At 55.5% G+C, this 17,310-nt stretch overlaps 1 protein-coding gene across 6 annotated transcripts in view; it reads right to left on the minus strand.

The window, feature by feature from the left end:
• LAMA3 (laminin subunit alpha 3) overlaps window positions 1-17,310 on the minus strand; it is a 156,303-nt gene that overhangs the window by 38,159 nt on the left and 100,834 nt on the right. For 5 of the 6 annotated variants that reach the window (XM_054723727.1, XM_054723728.1, XM_054723726.1 and 2 more), the window contains 4 exons: window positions 13,708-13,821; window positions 8,013-8,122; window positions 4,404-4,484; window positions 1,209-1,315 (listed from right to left, as the gene is read on the minus strand). In XM_054723727.1, coding sequence (XP_054579702.1) covers window positions 1,209-1,315; window positions 4,404-4,484; window positions 8,013-8,122; window positions 13,708-13,821 — 412 coding nt within the window. Of the gene's footprint in view, window positions 1-1,208; window positions 1,316-4,403; window positions 4,485-8,012; window positions 8,123-13,707; window positions 13,822-16,371; window positions 16,583-17,310 lie in introns of those variants that run through there. The other variant, XM_054723729.1, reaches the window with a different exon arrangement.

The raw sequence follows: 17,310 nt of genomic DNA on the forward strand, positions 1-17,310 counted from the left end.
TCCCTCACCCACCGTCTCCCGCCACCTTGCTGTAGGAACTGCTCTTTGGCCCCTGGTTTTATCCTCAGTTTCTTCTCCATAAACATCACCTCTTCTTACAAATTAAACTCATCGTTAATGTGGCATCCTCTTCATTTGACAGCCTCCTATACATACACCTGCAGACATTCCTCCCAACCCCGTTCCAGGGCGTTTTGTGAACACAAGGACGCAAGGACGCGGCCCTGAGGCGTGGAAATGGCACTCGTTCTAGACGGACAATGATCCATTGACTCTGCATCCCCCGGGGAATAGTCCTGGGACAGGTCAAATGCACGCATCCAAGGTCTGGTCTGTAACTATCGGATGAGAGACTGGATCTCGGGGTTTGCAAATGATGAAACAGAGGCTTGGAGAAGTCAGGTCACTTGCCCAAGGTCACACAGCTCTTGGTTGGCAGAGGCTGGATTTGACCTTAAATAGCCTTCCTCCCGCCTCCTCCCTGTCACCCTATCTCAGGGGCCTTTCCTGGGAAATCAGACAAGGACGAGGGCGGCCTTCCCTCTTCTTCCACGTCCTTCCTAGGAACCAGGCTCGTTCCCAGTGGCCACTTTGTCCTCGTAAGTAACCCACCCGTAGACGCCTGCTCCGAGAACAGGATGGCCCTAGAGAAAGCACCTGACTACTCCACACACAGAACGCGATGTGACTACAACTCGTGAAACGGAGGTCTTAGCAAAGCCATCAGAACCGAGGTTGTTTGGCTGTAACTCGTGGACATGGACAAGGGTGGTGATTGCGGGGGCACGGGGGGGGGGGGGGGTGGAGGTGGAGGAGGGCATAGAGAGGGAGAATGAAATAAAAATGTAAAAAATGAGATGGAAACAATTTACTTTTTTCGATCCCTGGTCAGGGTATATACAAGAAGCAACCAATGAATGTATAAATAAGTGGGTAAACAAATGGGTATTTCTCTCTCTTCCTCTCTCTCTGAAATCAATACATTTTTAAAAGCTGCATTTAAAAACAATTTACTCACAGCAACCTACTGGAAGTAAGTTACCCCCAAAGCAGAAAGAAGATGCCGCATGAGCATCCCACCGGGTGTCGAAATAAAGGGGCAGGGTGTTAGCGGGGCCCTAGCTTCCTGGAAATGCTGACTTGGGTTCCTCCCCGGCTCCTTTCACCGGCCGGATACAGGCAGTAGCAGAGGCCTGAGTGGATCTTACCTCCGGTCCGGGGGTCACAGCTGCCCAAATGGCCGTTGTTACCACAACTGCAAGGCTGGCAGCCACCTCCCAACTTCTGGGGATTCCCGAAGTATCCTGGCGCACACCTGTGCAAAGTGCGGAAACAGGGAGAAACACACAGAGCTCAGCACTGCTCTCTCCACTTCCCGCTCCAGCCCCGCCTGGCTGTGGCCCCATCAGAGGACGGCTGAGAGGGTTTTCAGGAAAGCGTGTCTCGGCACAGAGGAGCGATGGCTCGAATGAGAATGTGAGAATGGGGTGCAGGCGGAGACGGCTGCCTTCCTCCTGGACCCCCAGGAGGGAGAGCCCTCAGGGACCCCTATCGCCGGACGGCAGGTGAACAACATGCTCAAGGAGCCAGACACGCTATTATCACGAATACTTCCTGACACAGGAAGGTATTACCACTGAGTCCTCGCTGACATGGGAAGGCATTACCACTGAGTCCTCGCTGACACGGGAAGGTATTACTACTGAGTCCTCGCTGACATGTGAAGGTATTACCAGTGAGTCCTCGCTGACACGGGAAGGTATTACCACTGAGTCCTCGCTGACACGGGAAGGTATTACCACTGAGTCCTCGCTGACACAGGAAGGTATTACCACTGAGTCCTCGCTGACACGGGAAGGTATTACCAGTGAGTCCTCGCTGACACGGGAAGGTATTACACTGAGTCCTCGCTGACACGGGAAGGTATTACCAGTGAGTCCTCGCTGACATGGGAAGGTATTACCACTGAGTCCTCGCTGACACGGGAAGGTATTACCACTGAGTCCTCGCTGACACGGGAAGGTATTACCAGTGAGTCCTCGCTGACATGGGAAGGTATTACCAGTGAGTCCTCGCTGACACGGGAAGGTATTACCACTGAGTCCTCGCTGACATGGGAAGGTATTACCAGTGAGTCCTCGCTGACACGGGAAGGTATTACCACTGAGTCCTCGCTGACACGGGAAGGTATTACCACTGAGTCCTCGCTGACACGGGAAGGTATTACCACTGAGTCCTCGCTGACACGGGAAGGTATTACCAGTGAGTCCTCGCTGACACGGGAAGGTATTACCACTGAGTCCTCGCTAACACAGGAAGGTATTACCACTGAGTCCTCGCTGACACGGGAAGGTATTACCAGTGAGTCCTCGCTGACACGGGAAGGTATTACCACTGAGTCCTCGCTGACACGGGAAGGTATTACCAGTGAGTCCTCGCTGACACGGGAAGGTATTACCACTGAGTCCTCGCTGACACGGGAAGGTATTACCACTGAGTCCTCGCTGACACGGGAAGGTATTACCACTGAGTTCTTGCTGACACGGGAAGGTATTACCACTGAGTCCTCGCTGACACGGGAAGGTATTACCAGTGAGTCCTCGCTGACATGGGAAGGTATTACCACTGAGTCCTCGCTGACACGGGAAGGTATTACCACTGAGTCCTCGCTGACACGGGAAGGTATTACCAGTGAGTCCTCGCTGACACGGGAAGGTATTACCAGTGAGTCCTCGCCGACACGGGAAGGTATTACCACTGAGTCCTCGCTGACATGGGAAGTTATTACCACTGAGTCCTCGCTGACACGGGAAGGTATTACCACTGAGTCCTCGCTGACACGGGAAGGTATTACCACTGAGTCCTCGCTGACACGGGAAGGTATTACCACTGAGTCCTCACTGACACGGGAAGGTATTACCACTGAGTCCTCGCCGACACGGGAAGGTATTACCAGTGAGTCCTCGCTGACACGGGAAGGTATTACCACTGAGTCCTCGCTGACACGGGAAGGTATTACCACTGAGTCCTCGCTGACACGGGAAGGTATTACCACTGAGTCCTCGCTGACATGGGAAGGTATTACCACTGAGTCCTCGCTGACACGGGAAGGTATTACCACTGAGTCCTCGCTGACACGGGAAGGTATTACCACTGAGTCCTCGCTGACATGGGAAGGTATTACCACTGAGTCCTCGCTGACATGGGAAGGTACTGCTAACATACTATTAGGTGAGAAAACAAGTCAAAACAGAAGGAAAAGAGGATCTACGATTGCTTTCAAGAAAGCCTGTGTCTGCAGAAAGGCTGTGAGCACAGACAACGGCTCTTCTCCATGGTTTTCTGAGGGAGGATTGGCGTGAGGAGGACTGTCAGTCGCCGCGTGTGGATAGAGGGCCAGGGAGGGTGTGGTGGGCCTCCTCAGTTCCCTGCTCACCCGCATCACATCACTTTTATAATAAATATGTATTGGTTTTAAGGTAAAGTCATTTTAAAGTTAAAAGCACTGTGTCAGTATGATGCGGTTGTTACACGGTTACTTTTCCAAATACGTGTGTGCTCTCTTCCCAGCCAGCTTGTAAGTGCCTTCCGCTGCCCTCACAGTACTCGGCCGTGCCCTGTGTGTAGTAGCTAACCCTAAAGTACTGCATGGGGATGTAGAGGTGCATGTGTGCGTGTGTGTGTGTGTGTGCGCACGCGCGCATGTGTGTGTAGGAGTGTCTAGGGCTGTGGGGATGTAGAGGTGTGTGTGCATGTGCGTGTGCATGTATGTGTAGGAGTGTCTAGGGCTGTGGGGATGTAGAGGAGCGTGTGCGTGTGTGTGTGCATGTGTGTATAGGAGTGTCTAGGGCTATGGGGATGTGTGTGCATGTTGGAGTATGTAGAGCTTGTGTGTGTGTACAGGCAAGTAGGGATGTGTGTGGGGTAGCGTGTGCAATGGAGGGGCAGAGGTGTAGGGATGAACTTAGATGGAGGTGGGGGGATGTAGGGATGTGTATGGGAGGAGGATGCTGGGATGTGGAGGGGAAGAGGTATATGGGAACATGGAGGGAAGGACTATGTAGGGGTGTGCAGGGGGAAGGAGTGTATAGGGGTGCATGTGAGGGAGCACACAGGACTATGGCATACTGGACCTAATGCTCACGTTTCTGAACCCTGTACACACAGGAGAGGGAAGGAAGTTAATGATGTGCTAAGTGAGCGTCTTGTATTTTTCCCAAGACCTTTTTCCAACCTCAGGGAAACCACAGCCCCACCCAGCTCTGAGTTGGGACTGGGCAGAGCTCCGCCCACAGCCAGGTGCCTGCAGCGGCCTGCAGGGCCCCCCACCTGTCGGGGCCCCCCACCTGCAGGTCCCCCCCTCCTGCAGGCCGGGGGGGGGGGAGGGCAGAGGCAGCACCCACCTTTCGCACTGCGCTCCCGTGTAGCCGGGTTTGCAGGAACACTGCACGCTGCTCCCCGTCACGACGCAGCCCGTGGCGAAGCTTGAAGGAGACAGAACAAAGGCCGGTGAGAACGGCATCGATGGGCTTGGAGCTCATTATTTTTGACCCAAGGAGCCGCCTTGCGTGCAGCGACACGGGGACCAAGGGGCTGCTGCTTTGCTGGAGAACGTGTCTCCCGCGGAGACGTGCAGAGATAATGAGGGATTAGTTCAGCCGCCATCGGGCACATTTCGGTGAATAGGGACCAAAGGTGTTTGTTTTGCTGTTTTTGGCCTGAATTCCTTCCCCCAAGACGAGCAGAGCAGCTTGCTGTGGCCGAGACGATTACAACAGCATTTTCCCAGAAATAACGAGGCAGGCATCAGACAAGTCTGGGCAGAAAGAACACAGATTCTGGTTCTTTAGGAAAACTTCTCCGTGTGCATTCTAGTTCTTCCACATCAGCACACGGCCTTCTGGGAGAGAGCGGTGGAGGGGCCGTCCGGGGCCCAGGGCACCGAGGCAGGAGGTGGGGCCCCTTGGAATTCTGATTTCCCTTCTTTTAGCTCTAAAGCTAGGGCTGTGGGATGTAGAGGTGCATGTGTGTGTGTGTGTACAGTAAAATGTGTATCTATTTTCTTGATTTCTGAGAGGAAAGAAGAGGAGGTGAGAGAAACATCAGTGATGAGAGAGAATCACTGATCAGCTGCCTCCTGCATGCCCCCCACTGGGGATGGAGCCCCCACCCTGGCCTTTGCCCTGACCGGGAATTGAACTATGACCTCCTGGTTCATAGGTCAACATTCAACCACTGAGCCACGCCGGCCGAGCTGAAAAGCTTAAAAAAAAAAAAGTGAAAAGATCATGAAAAAAATCCCTTGTGAAATGACTGACTGTGCTTTGAACATTGCGCTGTGTAAATCTGAGGGAAATGACTCCATTTGCCATTTGCTGGTAAAAAAAATAATCTATAATAATAAAAGAGTAATATGCTAATTAGACCGCATAGCCAAACGACCTTTGGACTTCCTTCCAGATGACCTTCCGGATGAAGCCTTGGCTATGAGGGCCGAGCCCATTGCGCGAATTTTGTGCATCGGGCCTCTAGCAATAACAACAAAAATCTTCTTTGGGAACCTCTCTTGGCAGGGCAGTGAGAGAGCCACAGCTCCAAGGGGCAGTCAGAAATCCGCAGCGGCACCGATCCTGCTGGAAGGAGATTGGATAAGGCCGGGCCGTCGGCAGCTGAGGACTGCGTGTGCCTTCCGCTGCAGGAGCGCAGCCTGATGAGCGATGCACTCTACATCGCGGAAGATGAAAGCTTCCTCCATCGCCCGGGAACCCGCTGCCTCCACCCCTCCAGCCTCTGCTCCAACACGTCTGGGCGGAGTGGCGGGAGGGGACGGATCTCCCTGCTGCTCAGCGGCAGGACCGGGCAGGCTCGCAGAGCACGCAGGCCACAGCCAGCCATGTGGGGAGCCTTCCCACAGGAAAGGCACCGGGGCCAGCGGCTTCTCTGCGGTGAAGACGGGCTGGCTCTCTGCTACTTGGCGGGTACCCTCAGCCTGGGGTCCACACTGTCCCAGGGCCTGGTCCTGCTGGCCCTTTCTCCGTACCTTCCTGACCTACTTTTAATTAAAAATATTTCTACTGATTTCAGAGAGGAAGGGAGAGAGAGAGAGAGAGAGAAGATGAGAGAAATAAGACCCGAAGCAGGGAGGCATGGAACGACTGACACACCTCCATGCGGGGTGGGGGAACAAGAAGAGATAAACTGAAGAACTCACACACTCACAGGCAATGGGGTGGTGAGGACCTGGGGGGGGGGGGGGTAGGGGCTGGGAGGAAGTGGATAAAAAAGGGGGGGAAATGGGAGACATCTGTAATCCTATCAACAATCAAAAATATATTTAAAAAATAAAGTTTTTGAAAGTTTTTTTAAATCATGAGAGAGAATCATGGGTTGGCTGCCTCCTGCACGGCCCACACTGGAGATCGAACCTGCAACCTGGGCAGGTGCCCTGACCAGGAACTGAACCATGACCTCCTGGTTCATAGGTCGACGCTCAAACCCTGAGCCCCAGAGGTGGGCTCGTCCTGATTTTATTGCTTCTCTTAGTAACTGTGCTAGTTTCCCATGGACCCACAGTGGACATGCACCATGAGCAAGAACGTGACCGGGCGCCCAGCGGCTTTCTGCCTACATAACCCCTGGGCCACAGCGGATCCGAGTGACAGCCCAGAGCACACCACGCTGAGGGTCAGACGGTCCTGTGGCTTCCCTGCCTGGGACCCGAGCTGCTAAGATACGGTCGTGGCTACTCCAGCTCAGCACTCACTGGTCCCTGCCCACCGACTCCAGAAACCCTCCTAGCCCCCTGTGAAGGCCTGCGCGCACCACCAGCCGCACCCTCGCACCAGCTGCATAAGCCCGTCCAAACGCACCTCTCACTCATTTGTGCGTGTTTACCGAGTGCGACAACTCCCCCCCGCACCTTCTCCAGGTACAGCTGCGTGAGAGCGCTATGTGGGTCTCCTCGACTGCAGGTCCCCCAGCACCTAGACAAAGTACTGGGTGCTCAAGAAATACTGTGCAGCCCCACAGTGTGGCTCCGTGGATAGAGCGTCAGCCTGTGGACTAAAGGGTCCCAGGTTCCATTCTGGTCAAGGGCACAGGCCCAGGTTGTAGGCTCAATCCCCAGGAGGAGGCGTGCAGGAGGCAGCTGATCAATGATTTTCTCTCAGCATTGATGTTTTTCTCTCTCTCTCCCTCTCCCTTCCTCTCTGAAATCAATAAAAATATCTATATATATAAAAGCCTAAGCGACTGTTACTACTGGACAACTAGCCGGTAGCTATGACGCGCACTGACCACCAGGGGGCAGACGCTCAACGCAGGAGCTGCCCCTCGGTGGTCAGTGCACTCCCACGGCCAACCTCCCAAGGACAGCCAACTTCCCACAGTCCCTCCCTGCAGCCAGCCAGCCAGGTTGAGGGACCCCACCTGTGCAGGAATTGGTGCACTGGGCCTCTAGTAAGTAAATAAATAAATACGTGTCAGTCGCTGAACAAACAGCGAAAGGAGAGAGGAAAAGGAAAAACCCTGAGTGTACGCTCGCAGAGACGTTGTTTTGTTTTCTGTTTTGCACGTTTTGTTTGTTCTTTTTTTACGCGACTGCTTTATTGAGAGACTTCACCGAGCACGCAGTGGCCCAGGTCAGTGGTCGGCAAACTCATTAGTCAACCGAGCCAAATATCAATAGTACAACGATTGAAATTTCTTTTGAGAGCCAAATGTTTAAAACTTAAACTATATAGGTAGGTACATTGTTATTAACTTAGTTAGGGTACTCCTAAGCTGGCCTTTGCTAAAAACTCAAGAGGCCAAAGAGCCGCATGTGGCTCGCGAGCCGCGGTTTGCCGACCAGGGGCCCAGGTCAACGTACCACTCCTGGCTGTCAGTGTCGCCACAGGACTGTGCCGCCATCACACACTCAGTGGCAGAACCTTTCCATCCCCCCACGCAGCACCACGTCCCCCTTCCCCCCAGCACGCCTGTCCCTGTGGACGATGGAAAGCGCCCGGTACCTGTTGGTGTGAGGGCACGGGCAGGCGCTGCAGGGCCCCTGGATGGCGTTGCCGTAGTAACCGTCCTGGCAGCGCTCGCAGTGCTCGCCGGCCGTGTGGTGCTGGCAGTTCTGGGGACAGACAAACGGCACAGTTAAGCGCAGCCGATCGATCACATGGGCTGTGGAGACCACGCCACCCTCCTCGCTCACGATGTAACCCGCCCTCCGTCTCCGCAGGGCGCTGGCACTGGCGCTAACCTCAGCGTTCCCGTCTGTCCTGTCACTGTTGGTGCTGGGGTGAGGTGGGGAGTCTGGCTGGTCCAGGCCCACAGTGTGGCTGTGGGATCTCGACTAAGTTCCGTCCCTCCCTGAGCCTCAGCGCGTTCCATAAGTCACCTTTACTGCGGTGTGATTTACATACAACTCCAGTTTTCTTAAAATGTGCAGCCCCACTGTGTGGGGCTAGAATAATACCTACTTTCCCTGCTTGCTGGATTTCTAAAATACAATAGAGCTGCCCAACTGGCGTGGCTCAGTGGTTGAGCATTATTGACCTATGAACCAGGAGGTCAGGGTTCAATTCCCAGTCAGGGCACGTGCCCGGGTTGCAGGCTTGATCCCCAGGGCGGGGTATGCAGGAGGCAGCAGATCCATGATTCTCTCTCATCATTGATGCTTCTCTCTCTCTCCCCCTCTCCCTTCCTCTCTGAAATCAATAAAAATAGATATTAAAAAAGTAAAAGTACATTAGAGGGGTAAGTATAATAGGGCCTCAGTGAACGTAAATGCCTCCCCTCTGCCCCTTAGAAAGGCTTCTAGGAAAATGTACTTGCTTTGGCTTCATAACTCGCAAAGATTTACTGAAGAGCAATAACACGGAAGGAAGTTTCTAACACACGACATTTATTAAAACAACAAAAAGGGGCATCGCTGTCTGGCGAAAGCACTCTGTAGCTCCAATGTCTCAAAGAAGCATGACGCTAATTTTATCTGTGTGTGTGTGTGTGTGTGTGTGCGTGTGCGTGTGTGTGTGTGTGTGTATCTGTTTTCATGCAAAAGGCAGCATCTAATGAAGGCTGTCCTTCCACCGAGTGCTAGAATGACATGGCTTTGTGACTGGGCAGCCCACCGAGGCTGCTGAGCGTGGTCCGCTCTGCTCAGTGCGTGGGGGTCTAGCCCAGTATAACCCTCTTCGCTTCATTCTAGGAATAAGATCTCAACGCACAGACAGCCTGGCGGACGCTTCTCACGGTGGGCGTTGGATAATTTGAAGCTACGCGGTTAGCCTGGAATAAGTACAATCTACAACTTTTGCTCATGGCCCTAGTCGGTTTGGCTCAGTGGATAGAGCGTTGGCCAGTGGACCGAAGGGTCCCGGGTTCGATTCCCATCAAGGGCACGGACCTTGGTTGCAGGTTCCCAGGCCCTCGGGGTGTATGCAGGAGGCAACCAATCGATGTGTCTCTCTCACATCGATGTTTCTCTCTGTCTCTGTCTCTCCCTCTCCACTCTTTCTAAAAATCAATAAAAAAAATCCTCAGTTGAGGATTAACCAAAACATAAAATAAACTAGAGGCCCAGTGCATGACTGAATCATGCACGTGTAGGGGCCCCTACACGCTTTCGCTTTCGATCACGGGGGAGCTGGGTGCCTGTCCGCTGGTGCACCAGGCACCCAGCTCCCCCGCTTTTGATGGTCCGCGGCGGGACGTGAGCTCGCTGCCCAGAGGCCCCTTCTGTTCCGCAGCACAGCCATGGTGCAGACGCTGAGCTCGCCCCGCCGCCAGCGACGCAAGCTCAGCGTCCCGCTGGCCCAATCGGCTACCCCGGCCACCCCGAGTCCCACCCCCTGCGCCTCCTGCTGGCCCAATCGTGGGCATAGCGGAGTGATGGTAATTTACATATTACCATTTTATTAGGTAGGATAGAACATTTGCTTATCTATGTCACCTCTGTAGGCAGAGGAGCGCTGAGTAGGAAGCGCCATGGTGTGAGGTTGGGGTGGGAAAAGCAGGTGTCCCTCCTGAGTGGGAGCGGCCCCGCTGAGGGGTGTGACTGTCCTCCGACCACACAGGCCTCCCCTTCACAAACCTTAAGTAACCGAGTCACACAGCCCACTGAGATGCTAACACTCTTCCCGCCTCTTCCCAGGTGTAAACCTGTGAAGACGCCAGGGACCAGTGAGCACATCAGAGAACGAGGGGGTGGGGGAGGGGGGTCTCTACCGAGGCTGCTGCTCACACGTGAACATCTGATCCTCACCGAAGCCCACCCCTGTCCTGACCGTCCCTCCTTCCCAATGTCCTGCCGTGTGGGGTTCCCGCAGGCACGGACGCTGGGAACCAACGCACCACAGTGTGGGACCCACAGCGTTCAGGGGTGTCAGTGAGGCATCGAGCGCCGCCCCCTCTGTTTTGCCTGGTGGCCCCCACTCCCTCAGAAAACACCCATCTTTTGAATTATTTCCTTTTCTACGTTAGTTCCTTTCTTTTATAACTCCAAATGACAATTTAAAAACATATACATATATATATATATTGATTTCAGAGAGGACAGGAGAGGGAGAGAGAGACAGAAACATCAATGATGAGAGAGAATCATGGATCGACTACCTCCTGCACGACTGGGATGGAGCCCACAACCCGGGCATGTGCCCTGACCAGGAATCGAACCGTGACCTCCTGGCTCATGGGTTGACGCTCACCACTGAGCCACCCCGGTCGGGCCCAATGACAATGGTGAAGGAGAATGCCCGAACGGATAGATTTTAATCCTGCAACTACTTAGCTCTGCCTGAAAACCCTTGAGGAACCAGAACACAGAGGAGCAAGCCTTGCAGAGGCCATCTGTGTGCTCCTAGAAACCCCGAGCGCCGGGCCTCCCCGGGCAGGGCAGGGTTCCGGGAGGGGTCAGAGCCTGCGTGAGTCCCCTAAGCAGCCAACACACTGCTCGCCCTCGGTTGAGAGCATCTAGCCTCGACTTTGTCCTTCGAACCTGAGGCAGCAGCCTGTCGGACACCCTGTGTCTCTGCGAGTCAGTGAATGTGAGTGCATGAATGACCCACATCCACCCCCATGCCCTGGGCAGCCGAGCTCCATCTGACACCGACATCTGCAGGGCGCGTGCTCTATGCTCAGCGACGCTGGCACAGGGATGCAGAAATGGGTTGGTGCCCGACTCGGGCAGTAGAGCCCTGTGAGTAGACACACTCATGCACGTGAAAAGGATGAAGGCGAAGGCGTGCCGGCATCCACGAGGCAGGGAGCCTCGAGAAGGGCCTCTGGGGCGACGACGCCTCCTGCACGGAGGAGAGGAGAGGAGAGGTGAGGAGGACAGGGTGGAAAGTGAGGGAGGCATTCCCGGTACAAGGACCAGAGCACAGACCTCTGCTTGCAGGAGCGGAGCTGCGTGTGTGGGTCACGTGAGGCGATTGGCACTCTGGAGGGTGAAGGGCAAGGGGGGAGTGTATGTGCATGCTTGTGAGTGTGTACATGTGTCAGAGTGTGTGTATGAGTGCACATGTATGCGAGTATCTCCATGTGTGCGCACATGTGTGCACATGCATGCGAGTGTGCATGTTTATGAATGGGCAGTGCATGTGTGCACATGCCTGTGCATTCATGAGTATGTGTGTTCATGTGTATGCATGTGCACAGGTGTGAGTGGTGTGTGCACATGCATGTGGGGTGTACGTGCACGTGAGTGTGCACATGTGAGAGTGCATAGACATGTGTGCATGTGTGTATACAGGTGATTGTGTGTGTGTGCGCCCACACATTCTGCACTAGACAGCAAGCCGTGAGGGTGGGGGTTATGTCAGGGCTTTAACCTCAGCACTGAGCTCGGCCCCGCCCACAGGAGTGAATGCTCGGGCAGCGTTTCCTGGGTGAGTCGCCTCTGAGGCCACACGGGCATTAGGGACACGTGCAGGCAGGGCCACAAAGAGAGGGGGCGGGAAGGGAGGTCCTGTTTGGTTAAACGTGTGAATGACGCCTCTCACTAGTGACCCTCTCACCAGGTGAAGGGATGATGGAAACTCCCTTTGCTTTGGCGGCTTTTATGAAGCAGCCTCAACATCTCCCAACGATTCAGGGACAAGATAAACCCTTACACTCCACGAAGGCACCTACCCGTGTCACACAACACACCAGCCACATAAACGGTTAGACAGGAGCTGGGAAGGGGTCTTTTCCAACGTCTTTATTTTTTTGAGCCCAAAGTGGAAGTCCTCGCCTGTTCTCTCCGGCTCCTTACCGCCCCGCCCCGCCCCGCCCTGCAGGGAAAGCCGTCCCAGGACTCGGGCTCTGTGACTCGGCTCAGAACGGCTGGGAGCTCACTCGGCTGAAACACTCGAGTTGCACCCTCAGCGGGAAGGAGATCCCTGCCAGACAACGCCTCTCCACACCGCACAGCCTCGGGGGCTCTGTCCTGCGGGTTCTCTCTCCCTCTCCCTCCCTGGAACTGTCTACTCTCCTAACTGGGGTGGTGGGGGCTCGGTTCCCAGGGAGAGGAACTCCGATGAAGAGAAGAAGTCAGCAGAATAAAAAGACACAGGAAAAGGTCCCTGAGAATCTACTGTCTGCGGGAGAACTTTCTAAAATATTCCAGAGACTGTTTTCCGGTGGATGAGCCCCGGATGGCAGGGACCGCTCGCCTGTGTGCCCCTGCTCCCACTTGCGTCAGCCCTGGAGGGCTGTGCTGACTTACATCTCCTTCTCCCCGGACTCCTTCCTGCGCTGCTCTCCTCTGCCGGCTACCACACGCCCTCCACAGCCTCCTGCTGCCCCACAAAACAGGAGCCCCCGGGGAGACTCCGATTTATGAGGTCCTTGTAAGAGTTAAGTCCAGGACCCTCCCATTCATATCATTTAATGGCCTGGCCGGCGTGGCTCAGTGGTTGAGCGTCGACCTATGAACCAGGAGGTCACGGTTCGATTCCAGGTCAGGGCATGTGCCTGGGTGCAGGCTTGATCCCCAGTGTGGGGCGTGCAGGCGGCAGCTGACCAATGATTTCTTCTCATCATTGATGTTTCTTTTTCTTTTTCAGTCTTTTTTTTTTTTTATATTTTATTGATTTTTTACAGAGAGGAAGGGAGAGGGATAGAGAGTTAGAAACATCGATGAGAGAGAAACATCGATCAGCTGCCTCCTGCACACCCCCCACTGGGGATGCGCCCGCAACCAAGGCACATGCCCCTGACCGGAATCGAACCTGGGACCCTTGAGTCCACAGGCCGACGCTCTAGCCACCGAGCCAAACCGGTTTCGGCTCTTTTTCAGTCTTATTGTTGAGCGTATTACAGATGTCCCCTTCTCCCCATTGACCCCTTCTAGCCTGCCCTGCCCCAGGCCCTCACCACCCTACTGTCTGTGCCCGAGGGTTATGCATACATGCACACGAATCCTCCCTCTCCCTTCCTCTCTCTGAAATCAATAAAACTATATTTAAAAAATCACTAATGAAGCAGAGGTTTAGGAGCTAAGGTGTAAATTGACCGTGCGGATGGGTGCTCTCTGGTGGCCCGAGTTAAAGTGGAGGAGGCTGAGGGGTAAGGGCCTTCGGACTCATCTCTCGGGCCTCCTGCACGTGCACAGCCCGTCTGCTGGGGTGCAGGACGTGACAGTGGATGTCCCAGGTCTGTCGGGGGGTGGGGTGGGGGGAGAGGGTAAGGACAGACCACCGGCTGGCAGCGTCACCGCGCCCATGTACTCACGATGCACGTCCCAGAGCCGTCCTGGCACCGAGTCGAGTGTCCGTTGCAATTGCAGGGCACACACCGCCCGGTGTGCAAGCCTTTGTAGTCCCGATAGTATCCGGGGCTGCAGCCCTGTTTTTCAAACAAAGTGTTCAGTCAAAACAGGGAAATTATCCAAAGATCGTGACCGTTCTGTCGAGCCTTCGCTTCTTAAATCTCCTCCCCTTTGGTCTGGGTGTGGATTTCACTCCAGCACCAGCCAGTCCCCTGCTTTCTTTTTTGTCTGTGGGGCTGTTTTGTTCCCGGGCCCTGGGGGGGGGGGGGGGGGGGGGGGGGGGGGGGGCAGCGTCCAGGGGGGAGGGTGTGTGTTTGTGCCCGAGGGGGGATGGGGTGGGGAATCCCGAGAAGGGAAGCTCGTCGGGTGGGTGCGGACCGGCTTCCTCTCCTCATGCCAGCTGTTCCCAGGGCGAGGGGATGGGGCAGAGGACGGAGCAAAGGGGAGGAGGACCTCAGACCTTCGTGGGGAGGATGCTAAGCAAATCCCTTCAAGTTCAAGTCCTTTGGTAGCATTCCCTCTCCAAGTACGGAGCTGGGCCGGTGGGCGAGGCCGTGTGGGAGGAGGGGAGTCAGGGGTCTTCACTGGGACCACACAACAGGGCAGGACTGTGGGATCGAGCCCCTGCCCGTCTCGAGCTACAAGCAGCAGGGGGAGCCGGGGGGAGCGTGCCCGGTTCCCACACAGAACTCGCAGGGATATCGGGGCTGACTGCGCAGAGCCGCTCAGGCAGCCTCCTCCCTGCTCCCGTTCCACAGCGCCGACCATTTCCGTCTCCCGTGTACTGTCTCTTTCCAGGGCAGCACAAGCTATCCCTCTTCACACGGGTGAAAGAATTACCCTTTTTAATGAACTCATCTACTTTAAAGAAGTATTCTAGCTAAGAATGCCCCCGATAAAAAGCAACGATTCCTACACCAGCCACTAAACGTTACTTAGATTTCTGCCTTTAAACCCAATTCCAGGCACTTCCGTTCCTTCGCAGAGAGAACCGGTGCCTGGCTAAAGCCAACGCAGCCCCTCGCTCCTATCCCGGCCTCCGAGGCGCCCTCTCGTCGAAGAATCAGGAAATGGAACCTTTCAAGATAAAGGTCTTTTGTCCAACCCCCTCCCAACAGCCCCTCTGTCTGTCAGACTCTGAAGCTACAAGGGACACCTTGCCGTGACTGGCCATCCTGACCCGTCCGTGACCACAAAGGTCTCTCCCGGTCAGTGGGGGCAGCGGGACGTGGCGGGGGGGGGGCAGGGCCCGGGGATTGGCTGGAGGGAGAGCCTCCTGCACTGCCCGGTCTGGGACATGCCCGTGGCTGCCGGGAGCTTCTTCCAAAATGACCCGCGACTCCACATTGCGCACAAGATCACGACCCCAACTTCCCATGCACTTCCCCTCCAGCTGCCAGGAACCAAGCTTGGGCCAGCAGCCGCTGCAGGAAACGAGATTCCTTCAGCTGCGCTGTGAACGGGCTTGCCCAAGGAGAACCGAGGTATGAAAGGAATGTTCTTCAGCTGAAAGCACGACTGAGATTCGTTTGGACGAAATTCAGCCCACGAGGGTCTGGTCGCCTCTGCAAGCCAGTCACCTCGGCTCGTGGGGGAAGGACCTGGTAATGATCCCCTCCCGTCACCTCACACACAGCAATCACGTTCGATAGGGAACAAATTATCCAAATAAAGAGGCACAGCAGGCTGGTTCACAACAACATCGCCCGGCAAGTGGGGGGCGGGCAGGCGGCCTGTTAGAGTGAAGTCACCCACCCTGATCTGTTCTCCATTCGAATCACAAGCCCTCTGCCCGAGCTATGGGCACGCGGCTCTCGGAGAAACCATCTGTCAGTCCCTGAAATATGACCATCCCCCCACAGAGCACACAAACCCAGTTTACACAAAGCTCAGTCCAGCGGTTCCGACTGCGTGGAGGACGTTCTCTCAGCGCCAGTGAGTGTCCTGAGACGTGGCTGCAGGAAAGGGGCTTGCAGCTCATCATTTCTTAAATGATCATTTTCAGGGTAACTTTTCCGATAAACACCCACGGCCCAAGGACAGTGGAGGCTCCCAAGGCTATTCAGCAGCCGTAGGACCATCGCTGTGAGGATCCGGGCAGCGCCCAGGACGTGGAGAGAAAACCGAATGTGCGAGCTCAATGCCCTCGCTGAGCCCGCCTGGTGGGTGTTACACCAACTTCTTAAAGCACCGACTTCGCTGACTGAGGCCTCCCTTACGGGTCATTTTCTCCCCAGCAGAATTTGAAAGCTATGGGCTTCGGACTCTTTTGTCTGGAGGCTCAGGTTACTCTCCAAAGGGCGTGTTGCACAGCTGGTAACATCCCACAGGTATTCACACTCTCAGCTGCCTGGCACTTCCCGGTGGGCCGAGTTTCTGGGTTTGTGGTTAGCAACTCAGGAGAGCAGGCTGCTGGGCCTGCAGTCAACACGCCAGCTCAGGGGAGCCGGAGGCCACCGGCCCCACCCAGCCCACCCTTCACTCACTCTCACCCTCAGGAAGTTAAGAGGCCACACTGCTGAGACCCCTCCCCAGCCCCTTCACTCACTCTCACCCTCAGGAAGGTAAGAGGCCACACCGCTGGGACCCCTCCCCAGCCCCACACCAAAACGTAGAGGGGACGTTACCTGGCTGGGTTTGAACTGCACAAAACTTGCTTGCTGGCTGCTTTGACCGAGAGGCTGAGGAAACGCCACCCTTTGCTGCTGGGAACTGTACCCCAGACACTGCCCCAGGGCCGCCCCGAAGATCCACAGCCATCCCGCCCTCCAGGCCGACCACCTCACAGCCGGGGGCATCCTGGTCCCTGGGCGTCCGCTGGCTGCACACAGCCTCTGCCCTGCCTCTTATACCAGCCCTTCCTGCCGGGGCCAGGCCCGCCTGACTCAGGTGAGGCGGGCTGTCTGCGGCGGAGGCCCCACCTGTACCTGCACCCATGAGTCAGCCTGGGGGAGCCGCTCTGCAGAGCAGCCGCTCTGTAATCCCTGCCAGGCGGGGCGGGCACCACCTTCCACCCACCTGGCCTCAGACGGGCGGGCGTGCGGGGGGAGGGCAGGCGGCCCTGGCCAGGAGCAGCTGTAAATCTTAGGCTGAGTCACGGAGGCCACGCCCTGGGCGGGAGGGCCATAATCCCGGCTCCACTCCTGCCCTGGAGCGATGCATTTTCGTCAGCAGCGGGAGAGGAGGTAGAGGGACGGTGGGGAGTGGGGGCCCCTGTGGGCTACATGGCAGGAGACAGGAGGCCCCAGAAAACGTGCAGACAATACGCTTTAGATTAAAAATGACAAGAACTCTTAGGTGCCGGTCCTGTGGGGCGGTCCACCCTCGAGGGGCTGAAACGAAGGGTGTCCTGGGACACACAGGACAGTTATTTCCTGGCAACCGTACCAACCACTGTGATTCTTCCCCTCGCTCAGGAAGAGAGCAGACTTACAGCCTGAGGTGGTATGAATCCTCTCATTTTAGAGCACATTTTTTAAAAAAACAGTGTTTTTATTGATTTCAGAGAGGAAGGGAGGAAAGAGAGAAATATCAATGATGAGAATCATGGATTGGCTGCCTCCCGC

This window comes from Eptesicus fuscus, chromosome 12 (genome assembly GCF_027574615.1).
Source record: "Eptesicus fuscus isolate TK198812 chromosome 12, DD_ASM_mEF_20220401, whole genome shotgun sequence".
NCBI lineage: Eukaryota > Metazoa > Chordata > Mammalia > Chiroptera > Vespertilionidae > Eptesicus > Eptesicus fuscus.